The 19,466-nt window shown below is 37.8% G+C and overlaps 1 protein-coding gene across 1 annotated transcript; it reads left to right on the top strand.

Annotated features, from left to right (window-relative positions):
- The first annotated feature begins 601 nt into the window (after positions 1 to 601).
- On the top strand, positions 602 to 19,119 carry LOC122148936 (palmitoyltransferase ZDHHC14-like). Its single transcript, XM_042777409.1, is given in 10 exon segments — positions 602 to 734; positions 4,608 to 4,735; positions 4,738 to 4,767; positions 6,545 to 6,703; positions 6,813 to 6,950; positions 9,289 to 9,337; positions 12,996 to 13,098; positions 14,681 to 14,790; positions 15,757 to 15,859; positions 18,643 to 19,119. Coding segments are annotated over 10 exon segments (1,317 nt in total). The 5' UTR covers positions 602 to 654; the 3' UTR covers positions 19,060 to 19,119.
- The last annotated feature ends 347 nt before the right edge of the window (positions 19,120 to 19,466 follow it).

Here is a 19,466-nt window from a genome sequence, read left to right as displayed (position 1 = left end):
TGCACGCTATAAGAGACGCCCAAAACGCCAAAAAAAGCAGACAAAGGCGAAGATTTTCTGGGGCTATTGATGGTGCACACGCCATCTGTGTCCCTTGGAGCGCGTGGCTGTTGTGTAGAGGATACATCTGCAATCAAGGGAGTTATCCAAAGCAAACATGTGAACCAAACAACGCGGATCTTATTCCTGATCCTTTCCATTCCCAAAGATTAGCCTTTTTTCACAGTAATGTGAAGATTTCAATGGAAAACATGGAGATAAGAAAATGGTTCCCTGGTTACAGTTCCACGCTTTTCTTTGACTGGGTTGTGTAATGCTTCCTCCATCAGATCAGATATGTTTCTGCGAGATCCAGCCGTCTGCTTGGTTCCTTGAGGACATCTGAATTCTGATTCCCTTGGGTTGCTTTAAAGTTTAGTTTTCTTGCTGGCTGGTAAATGAGCAGTCATACATGCATCCTCGGGCCCCGTTCGAGGAGCCCCGTCCTGAGAGTGCCAGTACAATCCAGTAGTCTTGCTACACACAAAGCTCCTCAACCCTGGATTCACCCCACACACCAAGAAGAAGAAGATCAAAATGGAATGGCAAGGTTTATTCAAAAGGAAATGGCAGGTTTTTCCTGGACGAAATAAGTTTTACTGCAATGGACGGATCATGATGGCGAAGCAGACTGGGGTCTTCTATCTTACCATGGTTCTCATTTTGGTGACCAGTGGCCTCTTCTTTGCCTTTGAGTAAGTACATTGATCTATTGGAGAACTTAGCATCTCCTCCCCACTACCAGAAGGGTTTTTTTTTTTTTTTTTTTTTTTAAGGTTTGTTTTTATGTACACTCGCAAAAATAAAAGGTTCATTGGCATCAGTGGTTCCATAAAGAACCTTAAACATCCACGGAGCATGGATTCCGTTGGACAAATGGTTCTTAAAAAGAATTCTATACACAAATAAAAACTTTTTTTTTTTATTAAGTTCCTGATTTATGATCATTTAATTGCATTGCTGCGAGTAAAAAAAGGACTTATTAAGAGTGTTCCTAAGAAAATCCCTATTTCTTTGAAGGGACCTCAGAGTAATTGGGTAAATACCATTATATATGTACAGAAATAAAATCATTCAATACCAATATTACAAATTGATAGCATCACTGTAAACTACAGTTATGTTCTGTGTTTGAGTTTGAAGTGATTATCATGATTACTAAATAATAAAGTCCAAAAATGGGTTGTACCACATTCATTAAAGTATATGCACATTTGATCTTAGAGACTAGCTTTGACAAGTCTGTGTTGGTCCCTCTTCTTGTGTTTTCCTTATCACTCTTGATAAAGACTTATCGTGTTCTGTGCTGTATTTAAGCAGCAGTTGAATGTGTTCTGGGATCCTGAAGTGCCAGTGCAGTAATTTAGACCCTCTCACTAACACTGAAGGACATTTAACAAGTGTTAAATCTGCTGTAATAGAAATTACTTCGGTCCACGTAAACTTCACTGCAGCTGTAAGGAACTCCTTGTGTTTGTAGGTCAGGTGAAGTTTAACTAACCCAGTGTCGAAACTGTTGACGTATATCATTTGGGTTCCTGGCATTTCCGAAGATCTCCAGACAAGAGAGCTTTTTGGGGGGGTTACATTTAAAAACGCATCTCAGGTGGTACAACACTGCTCTGCATTACTCGAAGCATGTTTGCCTGTAAGCCGCGGCTGGTTGTTAAAGAATCTCTCCGTGTGATCCTGAGGATGTGTAAAAGCAGAGATTTTCCAGTGTCCCATCCCCCATCACCAAGCCCCATACATTCCATACCACAAACTTCCAAAACATAGACGTGGTGCGGTCCTGTTTCCATGGCGACGGTTTCCCTTTCCCGATCTTTGTGTGCTTTTGGAACGGCCTGTGTCTCCTAGGAAACAACACGACGACCCAGCCCACAGTTGTATTTTCTTTGCTGTAGTCCAGGGTTAGTCTTGTCATGCTTTTTGAAACGATTATAAAGTCATTACAGAGGTTTGGTCTTTGTTTCGTTGATCAATTATAGATGAATAGATGGACAGAAACACATTAGCTGTGCTGGTGAAAGGCAGTTGGTTTGTTGCGTAGTTCAGCACAGAATGTTTACTCGTACATCATTTCAAGCAAACAGTAATGGCTAGATTGAATGCAAAACACCCTTTTGAATGTATTCAGCTTGTGGATCATAGGCAGGAATTAAAGCAGAATGTGGAGTTTAAACTGTACTTTGCAGATACTTGCATCATGTCTCTTTCGGGCATCCCTGCACATAAAATGCATCATAAAATTATCATGTTTACCAGCTTAGCATGGTCATTAATTTGAAACTTTTTTATATAACTTGTGTAATTTTCCACTGCTAGTAAGCAATTTTATCAAGTAATCTTACCATGAAACCAAGCATACACTACAGTTTTACTTTACAATACTTTTATTCGGCAAGGATGCATTAAATTAATCAAAAGTGACATTTTAGAAGACATTTATAATGTTAGAAAACTTTATTATTGAAATAAATGCTGTTCTTTTAACTTTGTATTCATCAAAGAATCCTAAAAAAAAGTGTCATGGGTTATTAAGCAGCACAACTGCTTTTAACCGTGATAAAATTGATAATAATCTTGGACATCAAATCAGTATTAGAATGATTTCTGAAGGATCATGTGACACTAAAGACTGGAGTAATGATGCTGAAAATTCAGCTTTGATCACAGAAATACATTACATTTTCAAATATAAAATGGTTATTTTAAACTGCAATAATATGTCACAGTATTGCAGTTTTTGACTGTATGTTTATCAAATAAATCGGTAAGCATAAAATACTTTTTTCAGAAATATAAAAATCATAAACATCTTACCAACTCCAAACTTTTGAACAATAGTGCATAATATTTAAGTCTTATGGTTTTACTTCTGAAATAATGTGTAATTTTTATTTTCTTTATCCCATGCAGTGAAATGGTTTGTTCCATTGTAAATAGTCATTGAAGCTGTAATCAATGTCCATTACCCATATTGAACATGAATATTCCTTTAAAGATAAATCTTTATAAACAGGCAGATGAAAATACAAACACACACACATATATATATAGAGAGAGAGAGAGAGAGAGAGAGAGAGAGAGCAAACAATGTGGAATGACAAACAGTGGGTATAGAAAAAAATCACCCCCTTTAAAGTAATCACATTCTGTTGTTTTGCAGCCTGAAGATGGACACAGATTTTGTTTTATCCAGCTGTACTTACTCAGTGCAACTTATAACATGATTATTTTCTATACCGATTTGATAAATCAGTTTTGAGTATCTTGACAACTCACATTCAGAAGCACTGTTTGACCCTGATGTAGTGACCCTGTAACCTCTCAGTCCATCATAACAACCTCAAAACTGTTCCTTGGAGACCACTTCACAAGGAATCTTTAGAGCTGTAAAGCTGACAATGACCTTAAAAGCAGTGGTAAGCATTCTTAAAAGGTCCCTTAGGGGATTGCTATTTTAACATGCTGTAGTCGATAGCATCTGACCATTTTGGCTAATTCAGTTGCTCTGCCTAGTTGTGCTTAGCCAATTTAGCAGCCATCAGATTGCTGACCATTTTTAAATGTTTATGTCTTGGAGTCTGAATACCATTAGACATTATGGCAGGCAGATTTTGGGCCCTGTACCACAGAGCATTTGCTCATACTTCAAAACAGATGGTGATACATTTCATTAACTTCTAAGTGTACAAAAAAGCTAGCTAGTTTCTATGCAATAGATTTAGATTATTATTGAGTTCATTCGTTGGTGAGAGTCGCACTCTGCTATTTACATAAATTTTTTATGTAAATGTATTGTAGTGCTGCATGATTATGGCAAAAAAAAAAAATAAATCATAACTATCGATTATTCCCTTGAAATTTTAATTGTGATTGTTAGTCAATTAATTATTAAAATAATTGTACAGAGAAAACATTTCTAGCTGGAAGGATGCATTTGCTTAATAAGGTTTTAATTAGTGCTAAACTGATGTATTGGCCAGAGTAATAAATCAGCCCATATTTGTCCATTTTTAGATGATCAGTATTGGCTAATAATGGTGTTTGCATCGGATTTCATTTGGATCGGATCCAGAATCGACCAACAGCCTTAAAAAATGAATAATTAATCATTTCTGCTTCAATTTTTTTGTGACTTTTCAGAAAATATTCTGTAAGACAAGTAAGATTACATTTTAGCAAATATGAGTCTCAGCTGTTTTAAGACTAGCCAACTGCAGGCAGAGGAAGTGTTTGCTGTGCTTTTTTGGACCAGTCGTTACTTTTGCAGTGCTGTTTTGGTGACGCTAACTCCCTGACAGCTATATCCGAAATATATCACTTTATTGCACAACAAATATTTATTACATTGTAAAAACACAGTTATAATCTTATTACATAGCAGAATGACCATAAATGCGTTTGCTTTTTACTATAGCCAGAAGACAGGACCATTAATAAGCAGTCTTGACAGTTTTGCATGGTCATGAGCATCATGTTTGTTGTGGTTCCTGCTGGTGGTTTTTACTAGCAGCACCACATGACCTTCACAGACAGTTTTTCCATTCCCTGTTTTCCAGCTGCCCATTCCTGGCATCAAACCTGACCCCTGCCATTCCGGCCATCGGAGGAGTGCTGTTCGTCTTTGTGATGGGAATGCTGCTCCGGGCGAGCTTCAGCGACCCGGGCGTCCTGCCCAGGGCCACACCGAGGAAGCAGCGGACATCGAGAGGCAGATAGGTGGGAGGAAATGCCAAGATGATCGCTCTTCCTGTCTGTTTTTTTTTTCCACTTTCCACGTCTCTGTGCAGGTCACTACAGAGAGTAAAAGGAGACGGAGAACATTTGGTGTTATTCTCTCTTCTCATGGGATATGAATAATGCATGCTCTCTCTCAGGTTTGCTGTCAGACCAGAGTAATATAAAATCTGCTGAAAAATTCATCCCTAGCAAAGATTCACGGTCTCTCAGAGTATTTGTTCATGTTCTTCAGTCTGATAGTTTAATCAGTCATGAGATAATGGATGTTCATAGGATATTTGGGTATTATTAAAGGACCAGCAAGGACCGCACTGGAAGATTTAACAGCAATTTCTTACTACATTCAGAATTTAACGGTGAAATCACAGCAGGCCAAGCCATTTTATGCCATAACACAACAAATTAGTGTACATTTTCCACAGTGTGCAGGTTGATTTAATTTGCTTGCGTATGAATTTGCTGGTTATAATTGAATGGAGTCACTGCTATAATGAGTTGCTGGTCTGTCATTGAGACAGAATTTAGTGGACTCCAGTGGTGAGAAATTGAAATGAGCCATGGAAGTACACTTTAGCTCAGGTATGTCAGCTGGGGATTTGGAGTTATGTGTCCCTGCTGTTCGTATGAATAATACAGTAGCAAGTAAACACTGCTGTGAGGCCCAGCGGCGCTGTGTGCTGCTTAGAAGATGCATAGCGTGTTGAGGGTCACATAAGATGTGAGTTCATTAAAGCAATAGTCTACTCAAAAATGAAAATTCTGTCATAATTTACCCTCACATTTAAAACCCGTGTGACTTTTTTTCTGTGAAACGCAAAAGGGAAGTTTTGAAGAATGTCTGTCAAGCTCCAGTATGATAATATTAATCCTAAAAAGCACATGGCGCCATACTTTCATCACTTCACGGTCATCATCATCACATACCCTCCATACAGCTTCCAATCAGTGCGAAGTTCGGTGGATTTTGTCCATGAAATGATAAGAGCACATATTATTTAAACACATTACTTTATTATTTTACACACACTATTTTAACTTTTAACAAACTATGCTTGTTTTCTCTTGCCAGTGTTTGGCATAGATTGCAAGGCATACACTGCCGGACACGGACAGATTTGCTGGTGCGCAAAACAAGTACTTTACAGCTTATTGCTGTTACTGTGGCAGCCAAAAACAGTACCGCTTAACCATGCGCATATTTTTATGTTTAGTAGCACTGAAAAAGTTTCAGGTTAATTAATTCAGTCGATCTTAATACACAGTTTTATCTTGGATTTCTATGGAGACCTATTCTAATATGCTTAATATGTTAATTCATTTTTTCATAATATGGCTTGGAATAAGGCTTTTTGAAAGGATAATATATATATAAGGAATTTTCCAGGTTCAGTATCTGTGACATACTGGCGGTTGCTAATGTGATCTGTCCTTCATTTAGTAAAAACAGTAATATACAGTAATGTGTGTGGAATGAATGTCTATAGGCCAAGACAAAATGACCAATGGATAAACTTTAAAATACTTTTGTTTTGAACATTATGTACACAAGTTCTCGCAAGCAGTACACATATTTACATGAAATAATGTGATTTAGACAACTCATCTAACAATATTAATGGAAGCCCAATATTCTTCCATTGTAAAATGCCATTTTTGTTTTTACAAACTGAAGGATTTTCTGTAGTAAACAACATCATACTGACATTCAATAGAAGAGATTTTCATTTTCTGCAATCGGTCTGTTCTGGTTTCACAGATATAACTAATGGCCCGAGCGGCCCAGGCTACAGACCACCACCCCGAACCAGAGAGGTGGTCATTAACGGTCAAACAGTCAAGCTGAAATACTGTTTCACCTGCAAGATCTTCCGACCGCCGCGGGCCTCACACTGCAGCCTGTGTGACAACTGCGTGGGTAAGCATCTGTGTATACTGTATGTGTCTGCAAATATGTTTATATAATATCCAGCATCACATATAGAAGAGCTAACACATGATTTTCCTGACTGTGTGTTTGTCCTCAGAGAGATTTGATCATCACTGCCCGTGGGTGGGCAACTGCGTGGGGAGGAGGAACTATCGCTTCTTCTACCTGTTCATCCTCTCACTCTCCCTCCTCACCATCTTCATCTTCGCCTTCGTCATCACGCACGTAATACTGAGTAAGAGTGCCGACCGGCCACCTACTTTCTTACATAACTTCACCCTTCAGTCCCAAAACACATGACAGATCTTATCGCACCTTGTCTTATTTAACAGTGTTCAGCAAAACAACTCTTTTTCCTAAACCAGGATTTGGCAGTTTGGGGTTTTCAAGATTGTATTAGAAATAGAATTGTATAGTTCGTTCTTGATGCATTTTCTGAAGTCAAGTCAAATTTATTCATATAGGGCTTTTCATACACATTGTTTCAAAGCAGCTTTAAAGAAAATCCAGATTTTAGTGTTCATAATATCTTAATATCTTCATGCATTATAGTCGCATTTAGAAGATTTGGTAACACTTTAGAATAGGGAACACTTATTCACTTTTAACTTTGACTTTTCCCTCAATAAATTCCTAATTTGCTGCTTATTAATAGTTAGTTAGCTAGTTGTTAAGATTGATATAGTACAGATATAGTATTCCTAAAAATGAATAAAAACAGTGAAATGCAACTTAAAATATGACGCAAAGCTGCAATAATAAAATATGTTAAATGACACAAATATCCTTTAAAAGTATTTAATCCCGTTTTATTAACCAATGTCTTTACTGCTGAGCTTTGATGATCCAGTTGAACCATATTAACAAGTAAAAATGACTTTAGATAAACATAACTTGTTTTTGTTTTTTATTGCTGAAGAGTGTACATGTTCTATTCTTCATGCAATCCAAAATATGAGCTGCCTGTCTCTACTGTACAGACATGAATTTAAATTTCCATCCACCTGAGGCTTATTCATTTCACTTTTGGTGTGAAAGGGCTTCTACTTTTGCCAACAATAGATATTTTTTATATAAAAAAAAAAAGGAAAACGAAAGCCCCCCCAGATGAGAAAAAGTTAACACATAAGTAATATATTGCATTACTTTCCATAAAAAGTAACTAAGTAATGCAAGTAACTTTCCCTCACACTGTTTCTTACCTCAACTGGTTTCTGTTACGAAACATTTCAGACAAATATTTCTGGTGAGTATTTGCTCCGAAATGCCCCTTCAAGACCTACAGTAGTACTGGTTCTTCATCACTGTAATGTATGGGTTAGATCCCGCATCGATCGGCTCCTCCTCTCGGCTGTTGACTGGCAGGAGGAAACCACGAGGCCGCTGACAAAGCAGTTTCCTCCCTGGGCAAAGTGATAGAGAGGCTGTAATCCTGAGCTCAGCGCTGTACTGCACTGAACTGATCAATCAGGCCATGAGGCCAGGGGCACTCTGGGGTCGCTGTAGTGACAAATGGCTCCTGTAAGATGTTTATTGGACAGGGCACACTCAGTGCGGCTTTATTTACCCACGAATCTCTCCTCAGATGCCCTCTGGAAACCATTAGCATTAAACACAGTAGCTGACTTTGAAGCAGTCCAGAAGGTGAATGTACTGAGAGTGTCAGGACAGTCGCTTAGGGGTTGGTGCATCATGGGACAGTGATGGTGTCAAATTGTAATATCACGGTGCATACTGAAAAATTTTCATGTAAATATTAATATATAAATATTCATTAATTCATCTCCATATAGTGCGGTACTCAAAGGTAGTTGTCATGGTATTGTCATGTATACTGTGTATTATTTGTGTTTATTTTTTTATGCTTGAAAGTACACTTATTTAGACTGTTGGCTAACATACTAAAGCACATGTAAAGCTATAATTGACTATAATTTTAGTATTTAATATTAAATATTAATTTAATATTGCATTTAAAGTTTAAATATGACATTTTAACTACACTAAACTGCAACTTTATCATCACAAATGTGTAATTACAAACACATTTAAATACTTGACGTACAAGTTTAAACAGAAATGACATTAAAGTTTATTTAATTTGCAATAAATGCTTGTAAGTACATTTAACATTATACTTTAAGTCCAATTTAATTCAGTCAAAAAAGTACTTCATCTATTTGTATATATGGTATGATATATAATATGATATATGATATGAAAAGTATGTTTTAATTATAGAACTTAATTTTAAATAACATGCAATTCATCCAAAATCATTACATTCAGTTCACACTTAAGTGTATTATTTTTTTCACAAAATTATTTGCATAATAAGTACACTTTTTAAACAAGGAGACAAGGTATGCTTGCACGTTTCCTTAATTAATGATAGGTGCTAATGTGGCATCTTGGTATTCCGTAAAACTCTAGGATTTTCTAGTAACTCTAGGATCTGTAAGACAGCAGCTGGTTAATTTCTTATTCCAGTGATTTTTTGCTCAATATGCTGCCTGTGTTTCATGTTCCTGTGACAGCTTTCCTTTGTTACATAACCAGTGCTTTTCCTGCAGGATCCAACAGGACTGGCTTTCTTAGTGCTCTCAAAGACAGCCCTGCTAGATATCCTTTCACTAAAATGTGTGTGGGAAGAGGCGGTGCAATAGGAGTCTATTTCTGGTTTTCACACCTCAGGAACACAAATGCAGAAAAGCAGCCCAATACTGACTTTCTCTACATCTTCATTGCTATGCATCTGTACCCCTCTCTTTTCAATGGAAAGAAATATGTTATTAAATACGGTCTGTGGGAAGTCTTTGCATTCCTGAGTTTGGCATGAGAAGGAAAACAGTGAGAAAAGATCTTCTGTCTGACTGCACAAATATGCAGAAGAGTGATTTGTATTAGAAAAGGGACGTCTCGTTGTCTTGTTCATTAGTGAGACCTGCTTCTTGCTCACAGTCAATTATTAGCTTGTCATGCATCATTTATTGCTTCATGATAGACTTACTCACATAAGCAAGCAAGTCAGCACATGCTAGTGCCAGCAAAAACCTGCTCTGCAGGGTACAAACTGCTAATTGTTTTTAGTAATTTTGAATATATCTTAATACCCTTTAAACAAGATAACTTCAGTTGTGAGGCAGAATTACATAACATATTAACATATTCAATATAATTCAGAAAATATATTTATAGAAATATAATTTATTTCTTTCTTGTTTTAAGCATAAACCTTAAATTTTATTCTTTAAGCATATACCTTTTGCTAATCAATTCAAGATTTATTTATTTTTAAAAACAAGTGCTGCTGTGTCATATATAAAGGAATACTGTTCAAAAGTTTGTGGTCAATAAGTTGTTATTGTTGTTGTTATTATAAAATATTAAAATTTAAATGATCAAAAGTCACAGTAAAAAAAAAAAAAAAAAAAAAAAAAAATAATATATATATATATATATATATATATATATATATATATATATTTAATGCTAAAAATATTTCTGTTTTACATTAATGCAGGACCTTTGAACTTTCTATTCATCAAAAGTCCTGAAAAAAAATATATATATATACTTATATATACTTAAATATATATATTCATAAAATATATATATTTAATGCTAAAAATATTTCTGTTTTACATTAATGCAGGACCTTTGAACTTTCTATTCATCAAAAGTCCTGAAAAAAAAAAAAAAAAACATTTTATCACAGTTGCCACAAAAATCAACCAACAATGTTAGGGTTGGACTGTTTTTGTTGTGTTTTGCTCCCCATGTGCTCCCTGTGACCCAGTTTCTCCCCAATGTGCCCTTATTTGGTCGTTCCTGTTCCTGTCTTCATTGTCTCCTAATTAGTCATTTTGATCACCTGTGTTCTTCCCAGTTGCCTCATTAAGTCATGTTTTTAGTTCCAGTCTGTGCGTTCCTCCTTTGTCGGGTCTACCGGTTGTGTATTAATAAATGACAGTTTTTTTTTTTTTATCCACGGTGCCCTCGTTCCTTCCGGCAGCATAACGTGACAGAATACCTGACCAAAACTGTTAATTCTGCGTGTCTTCCCCTCTGTTTTTTTTTTTTCTTTCTTCATTTTCCATTCAGTGTTTGAATGGATTCCCTCGCCACAAAGTTCACCTCCCTTGCTCACAAAGACCTTACCTTGTTTGCAAAGACCTTGCCTGCAAAGAACCCTATTGGAGCATACGGCATTCGACAGCGCTGCGCTGAACTTACTGTTGTGGATCAGGGCAAATTACTATTGTCCTGCCAACCTCCCAGACACTTCTGGACTGAGCTGGAGGGATGCCATTATCCGGTGTCTGGAGAGCATCTATCCCAGATCCAGAGCACAGCTAGACCCTGAGCCCAGCCCACCATCTCCCCCGCTGCGCGGAGCGCAAGCCCGAGCCATCCGCTGACGGAGAACTGAGCCCGTTGTGACAGACAAGCCATCGCTAAGGAGTGTGACAGAGCTGAGGACTGCCACGGAGCCAGAGCCTCTCAGATCATCAGACCAGAGAAGGCTCCTGTTCCCACGTCCAGCCCTGAGAGGGTTCCTGGTCCTAAGTTAAGCCCAACCACTCTCTCCTGCCTCCTCCACCACTGTCGTCTGGCAGCCCCTCTGCTCGCTCTCAGCCCACCATCAGTATGGTGCGAGCTGCGTGGGTCTGCCTTCCTCCATCGTCACAGTAGCTGCAGAATCCCTGGTCTCCGCCTCGAGCATCTGAGACCCAGACTCTGCCTCGGCCCGTCGACCCAGCGGCTCCACCATGGCTCCTAGCTCCCTCCTCTCTGCCGTGGCCCATCAGTCCACTGGCTCCACTCCACTTCTGAGACCCAGACTCTGCCTCGTCCCTCCGTCCCACCAGCTCTGTCAGGCTCCTCTTCAGTCCTCTGTCGCTCCGGCTCCACCGCGGCCTTCTGGTTCCCCACCTCGGTCGCCGGCGCCATCTGATCCACCTTGGCCCTCCGGATCCTCCCAGTTGCCCTGGCTCATCAGCTCTCTGTCTCTGCCTCCGGCTCCTCCGCCACCTGCTCCACCACAGTCGGTTGGCCCCCTGCCTCCTCCATGGCTCCTCCCACCGTTGGCTCCACCGTGGGTCGTCATTATGGCTGTGGCCTAGGTCTCACTTGGTGCCGCATGCTCCAAGTCCCTCCTGTCATCTCCTTGGCTCTTCCCTCCGTCTGATCCGCCCTAGACTCTATCTGCCACCTCCTTCCGGGTGTCCGTCCTCCACCTGAGCCTCCTCCCAGTTCCCACCCATCCCTCCCTCTGTTGGTTCTACGCCTTACGGGAGGGGACGAAATGTCAGGATTGGATTGTCTTTGTCTTGGTTGTGTCTTGCTCCCCATGTGCTCCACGTAACCCAGTTTCTCCCTCATGTGCCCTTATTTGGTCGTTCCTGTTCCTGTCCTGTCTCTTAATTAGTCATTCTGTTCACCTGTGTTCCTCGTAATTGCCTCGTTACGTCGTGTATTTAGTTCCAGTCTGTGCGGTCCTCCTTTGTCGGGTCTACCAGTTGTGTACGTGTGTATTCTTTCCCTTCCGGGTGTTGATTTACCCTGTGTATTGGATTTAATAAATTACAGTTTTGTTTATCCACGACTCTTTCGTTAAGAAATGTTTCTTAAGCACCAAATGACTATTGAAATTATTTTTGAAGACTGGAGTAATGATGCTGAAAATTCAGTTTTGCCATCACAGAAATAATTTGTAATATTTCACGATATAACTGATCAAATAAATCCAGCATTGGTGAGCATAAGATACTTCTTTAAAATAAATAAATGTAAAGTTTTACTGTATTATTGATTAAATAAATGCAGTCTTGGTGAGCATAAGAGATTTCTTTCAAAAACATTAATCGTATTGACCCCAAACTTTTCAACGGCGGTGTAAATTAAGCTCTTCACAGATGCGCCTTATTGGAAAACAGTCAGTGCTGTTTATTTTTGCTTGTAGAAAACGGGTACTTAATGGAATTTTGTCTATAAAACATTAATGTGCATCTTCTATTGAACATGGCAGCAGTGATTCATCAAATGACAAAGAAAAGAGCTCCGCTGGGCACATATTCAGAAGTGTGGTGTAGTCAAGCACACTTTCAGCATTTTAAAAGATGAGATTCAGGTGTCTGGATTGCAGTGGTGGAATGACGCTGTACAGACTCAGTATTTCTAGAGTGCTTGATCCATTTGCTGAAGCTGCCAGTCAGCTTTTATAATAAGTGGATGAAGTAAAACATGTATAGATTTCTATTTGCCTTGACGGTTGTACTGTTCTGGAAGTGGTGGTGTGCTTTTTCTCCATCTGGTCCATCGTGGGACTGTCAGGCTTCCATACCTACCTGATCAGCTCCAATCAGACCACCAATGAAGATGTGAGTACCTCTCTTTCACTTTTAATGCTTTATCTCAATATTCATGAACTAATCAGGATGCTGCTGTGATAATAGTCAGTGTTTTATAATAACACACCCAGGACTGTATGTAAAATTGATCATCATGACCTGACAGAAGATAAAATCATACAAACGGGGTCCAGAATTAACACCCTTCAAGCTGCAAATGCAAGTCAGATTACCTTTGGCGCAGTGTGAGTGACGTGAGCAATTCACATCACATGCTTTCAGAGAACGTGTGAAGAACATGTTTCTCTTTAGGTATGCAGTCGTGTAGTATGGATGGTTTTAGATCACACTTCATTTAAAGGACCAATTCTCACTATTAACTGTGTCTTTTGCTTCAATAAACTCCTAATTTGCTGCTCATTAATAGTTTGTAAGGTAGTTGTTAAGTTTAGGTATATGGGGTAGGATTAAGGGATCTAGAATAAGGCATTAATATGTGCTTTGTAAGCACTAATAAACAGCCAATATGCTAGTATACTGCAACTAGTTAACAGTGACAGTTGGTCCTTAAACTAAAGTGTTATTTATTTTTTTCTCCAAAACTACATCTTACACAATACCGTTCAAAGTTTGGGGTTGCTAAGATTTTTTAAAAATGTTTTTAAATAAAAAAAAATTATGCTTACCAAGGCTGCATTTATATGATTAAAAATACAGTGATATTGTGAAATATTGTTGCAATTAAAATAACCATTGTGTATATTAATATATTAAAAAAAATAAAAAAATATTCCTGTGATGGCAAAGTTAAATTATGAGCAGCCATTACTATATGATTCTTCAGAAATATTTATAATATGCTGATTTTATGCTCAAGAAACATTTCTTATTGTTCACACAGTTTAAAACAGTCGTTCTATTACACATTTTCAGGATAATTTGTTTTGGATTATTATAAATTCACAAGAAGAGCATTTATTTGAAATACAGTTTAGTCACTTTTGATCAATAAAGTGAATTTTTGCTGAATAAAAGTTTTTTTTTTTTTTTTTTTTTTTTAATCACAATAAATAAATCGATCGTCTTACCGACCCCTAAACTTTTGAAATGTATTTTTTAGAAAGATGTTTTTAGAATCATGGAGACTAGATATCACTTCAGTATATAAAATATTGTTTTCTGTTAATCATAAATATGCAAGAAATAAATAGATTTGTGATTCCATTTTTGAAGGAACAAAAATATGTTCACTGCCCTTAAGAAATATTTATGACCATAACCCGACTGCAGGTTAATTTTGGACCCTGCATACAAAGTTTATTTTAAATTTTTACATTTGTGAACCAAGATCAAAAGAGACACTTGGAAAGTCTGACAAGCGTTACAGGAAGACAATTCATGAGCACTTCAAAAGATCAATGTGTTTGGAGGTATTTCTCACCATAACGCCTAGCAAGAAGCAAAATATAATCAAGCTAAAACTCTTTTCATCTTCACCCTGGTTCACCGCTGGGTTTATTAAGGTAGCCTGTCGTCTCTGAGCGTCTCGTTGATGTTGGCAGCTTGTCCCTCTCAGCTACTGTAGTTCTCAATGGTCACATCACTGTTTCAGATCAAAGGTTCATGGTCATCCAAACGAGGCAAAGGCATCTACAACCCCTACAGCTACGGAAACTTCATCACCAACTGCTGCGCTGCACTGTGTGGACCGCTACCACCGAGGTGAGTGCAGCAACTCCTGCTATTTTTGCTTTTGTAATGTCTTTATGTTCAGTGTCTGGAATACAGCATACTGCACAGTATATACTGTATACTGCTTACGACCTTTAAAAAAAAAAAGGAATAGACTTTCAATGGAGAGAAATCTCTAAGGTTTCATTAAAAATATTTTAATTTGTGGTTTGAAGATAAATTAAAATCTTACGGGATTAGGAGCGACATGAGGGTGAGTAAATAATGAAAGAATTTTCTTTTTTTGGTGAACTATTGCTTTATGTCTCTAGCAGAAATATATAATATGTTAAACTTTATTACTTAATTTAAGCAAATCCTTTTGGCTGTTGTTGGTTGACAAATCCAGTAAGTTTTTATATGCATAGAGAAAATTATTCTAAAGCTACAGCAGAAATTCTTATAACAATGCTTTGTCCTTTACATCATTCATATCTCTGTATCAGAGAATGTAATTGCAATCCACAGAAAAAGTCCATTTCAAATAAGATATTAATCAGCTTTCTCAGAAAATCATTATCCAGCCACGTTATCGGCCAAGAGATCCATGCTGATCTTGTGAAAAGATTGGTGACCTCAGCAGGTTTCTCACTCATTCATTTAAATATGAGAGGCAAGAACCAATCAGCATTCTCACTCCGGGAATATCTTAGATAACTGAGGAATGTTCCTGAATCGCTTCAGATGGTGCGTGAGGAGGCTTGCTGACGACAAAACCTGCTTACACACCCACACAAGAGTTCTGCACACCATTAATGAGTTTCTCATGGAGCCAGGAACACAAAGCAGAAGTGGGCACAGCATCACTGGCTGCCATCTGCTCTTTGTGTGGGCATGTTGAGTTGGAGGAGGACTCCGTACTCACACACACACACAGATCCTCTTCTCTCCGCCTCCCTCACCCACGTTCCCTGACTCACAGTCAGAATATATCATCTACTTCCTTTCTCTTTGCAGCTTGATTGACAGAAGAGGTTTTGTCCAACCGGACACCCCGCAGCCTGCGGCACAGACAAACGGCACCGGCGCCTGCCCCTCCAATCAAGTCCAGAGTCACATGGTAAGACGGCTGACCTCTGACCTCTGTGTGTATCTGTGTCCAGTCTGTTGGGCTGGAGCCATAATAATGAAGCCATTTATGTTCAAACCACTTCAAGGTTTCAGCAAAGCTGTGAACAGTGATTTGAAATAAATAGTGGAGTGTACAAGTCTGAGACCACAGTGAAAATCTGGAATTCAAAGTTTTGCACAAAATACCCAGACTGAGTGCGGTTGTTGATAAAGGGTACATATTCATTTTTCAACTAATGAAAAAAAGTACACATTCAAATGTTTGGGGTTGGTAAGATTTTTGGAAGCACTTTGCAATAAGGTTCCGTTAGTTAATGTATTAACTAAAATGAACAAACAATGACAATTCTTGTTAGTTCATGTTAGTTCACAGTGCATAGTAACAACTTTTGATTTTAATAATGCATTAGTAAATGTTGAAATTAACGTTAACTAAAATTAATTAATGCTGTAGAAGTATTGTTCATTCTTAGTTGATGTTAACTAATGAACCTTATTGGAAAGTGATTTACCGAATGTTTTTTTTTTTTTTTTTTTTGTTGTTTGTTTTATTTTTGAAAATCTCTTATTCTCCCAAATAGGGAAGCCTATTACTTTTTATCTCGCAATTCTGACTTTATAACTCACAACTGCGCGTTATAAAGTAAGAATTGCAAGAATAGCAATTCTTAGTTTTTTTTCTCGCAATTCCGAGTTTACATCTTGCAATTCTGACTTTTTTCTCGCGATTCTGAGTTTACATCTTGCAATTCTGACTTTTTAACTCGCTATTTTGACTTTGTAACTCACTATGGCATGTTTGAGTGTCACACAATTCTGAGAAAAAAAAGTCAAACTTTGTGAGATAATAAGTCGCAACTACCTTGTTTTATTTTTTATTTAGTTTATTTATTTATTTTGATGGAAATGGGCTTCCATACCCCAAGGCTGCATTTATTTGATCAAAAATTATATTAAAACTGTAATATTGTGAAATATTATTGCAATTAAAAATAATTTTCTATTTTAATATATTTTTAAATCTAATTTAAAACTGAATTTTCAGCAGCCATTACTCCAGAAACCTATTCCAGTTTCACATTATCCTTCAGAAATTATTCTGTTATGCTGGCTTAATGCTTAAGAACCATTGCTTAATATTTCTTCTTTTTTTTTTTGTATTTTGTTTATATAGTGTTTATATTATTTTATTTTTATATTTCTTTGTTTATTTATTTTTGTGCAAACTGTGAACCCAGGATTCTTTGGTGCATAGAAAGTTCAAATGATCAGCATTTATTTGCATTGTATAAATTTTTTTCTTTATTGCCACTTTTGATCAATTTAATGCATTCTTGCTGAATAAAAATATTGTTGAAAAAAAAAAAATTACTGCCCCCCCCCCCAAATTTTGAATGGTTGTACAATAATAATAAAAACATCAATTTCTAATGGTTTTCGAACACTTTTTCTAATTTCTAACATTTTCAACGCAAATATTTTCACTCAAATTGTCATGATTTGTTGAATCTACTCAACAAAACGCACTGATTGATGTAGACCACCTGTGTTGTTAGCACAGACGTGCTCAGTGATGTAATTCTCTCATCCGTCAGACATACATGGACTCAGCAGCATTTCTGTGATTGGGAGACGATGTGGGCTGTGTGAACAGATCAGCTCTCATGAGTCTGGATTCAGTTTCATCAGCTAAAGCCAAACACATCAGCCCCTGGTTTGATGCCAATTATTCAATCCCTTGAGGGATCCAGATGCTTTTAAGAGATGATTGCATTATGTAAGGTTTCAGTTAGGTTTTAAAATGAATTTTTATAGTGTAAATCTTTGTGACAGTTCCTAAAGAAATATTTCTATGAATCAGATTAGTTGGGTAAATCTAACACAAAAGTGTCCAGGTCACATTTCACCTGAACAAATGAACAAATGCATACATACAGTACATCAAGAATGAAAATAAAGCCTATTTTATGGACCATTGTGTGTGTGTTTCAGTTTCATTATTGTTTTTCACGAGAATTCATTAATTTATATAATTCTATTAATTTTTAATTTTATATTAATAAAAGTCATACATTTACTCATCATGGATTTTATATTGTTCAAAAATTACATCTATTTTTTCCTCTTCAACTGAATGGTCCAAAAATAGTCTTTTTCCATTAAGAAAATTATTATTTTGTATTTCTTTCTTGATTTTGAAGTGAAATATGTCCTCAACATGTTCTTTACAGGTTTGGTGATATTCGCCCAGATATTATTAACTTCTAACTTCTTTCTCTGTTTTTCCTTACGCTTTTCGGTCAGCACACTCTCTTAACTTTTTAATCTTCTAATAATAATAATTTTGTCCTTCTAACCACCAGAGACTGGTCTTATCTGACCCAGGGCTCCAAAACAACAAATAACCCCTACAAATTTGTGACAAAATTTCAAAATCTAGCTTGCCATTTGTATATAGATGTCCATTCAAAGAGTATAATATTTCTGCATAAATCCATCCGTCACTTGGTATTTAAATAACTCAGACGCCAACATGGACGGATTGCTTGACATGACCATTAACAAAACCACGCCAGCATCTAAAAACAATATATGCTGGTGACCAACAGGGACGAGTCTCTATGATACTGCACAGTTCATTTATATCCGTGGCACAACAGTCATAAGCAGTTTGGAGCCCTGTGACGTGTTTTCTGTAACATTTTATTATTTGTTGGGTCTGACTTCCTCTCGGCTTTCCCTTTTCTCTCTGTCCTTCATCCTTCCTCCCAGTGTGCTCAAGACCAGTGCATTCAGAGCACCAAATTCGTTTTGCAGGCTGCCACCAACCCGCTGCTCCACAGTCAGCCCATCATTCTGGGCGGAGGTGCGCCCCTTCAGGCCAAGACCTCTCTGGGTGGCCCGTGCTCCACTCTGGGCCCCTCTCAGCCCTCGCTACCCTCCTCTATCCCAGGCCTCAGCTGTGGAGGAGAGCTGATGGCCCTGCGAGACTCTGAGATCCACTGTCACCATCACCTACACCATCAACATTTCATCAGTCCGGAAGAGACACCCTCCCCACCCGCAGCTCTGCCCTGCGCCACCCACCTGGGTCACCATGTTCACCCGGCACAGCTCTTTGACCCTGCCAGCCAGGACTCGCTCCATGAAGACTCTGTGCGGGGTTTGGTGAAGCTTAGTTCAGTGTGAGCTGTTTTCAAATGCCGTCCTGCTGAACTGGACCACAAGCCATACGGTACTTTACACACATATAAACAGCCTCTGCTGGACGTTTCTAATATGTTATGGAGGCAGCCGTCCCGAACATTTTCCTGAGTACAAAGTGAGGACCAAAGCTAGTCTTCCAGCTCTATTATAACTCAACCAAGCTATTTTAATGTTTGGGTTTTTAATTTTATAGTTTTCAGTTTTAATACAGAAAATGTTTGGTTTTTTAATTTTATAGTTTTCAGTTTTAATACAGTTTTTTTATGGAAGCTATATCACAAATTGGACTCAATTTTTTTTTTTTTTTAAGTTTATATTTTGCAATTGATTGATTAGATTGATTAGATCTCACAATTCTTACTTTTTTTTTTCTTCTCAGAATTCTGCAT

Source organism: Cyprinus carpio, chromosome A20 (assembly GCF_018340385.1).
Source record: "Cyprinus carpio isolate SPL01 chromosome A20, ASM1834038v1, whole genome shotgun sequence".
NCBI classification, from domain to species: domain Eukaryota; kingdom Metazoa; phylum Chordata; class Actinopteri; order Cypriniformes; family Cyprinidae; genus Cyprinus; species Cyprinus carpio.
The sequence above is the reverse complement of the archived record's forward strand: the minus strand, read 5'-3'. Positions and strand labels throughout refer to the sequence as shown.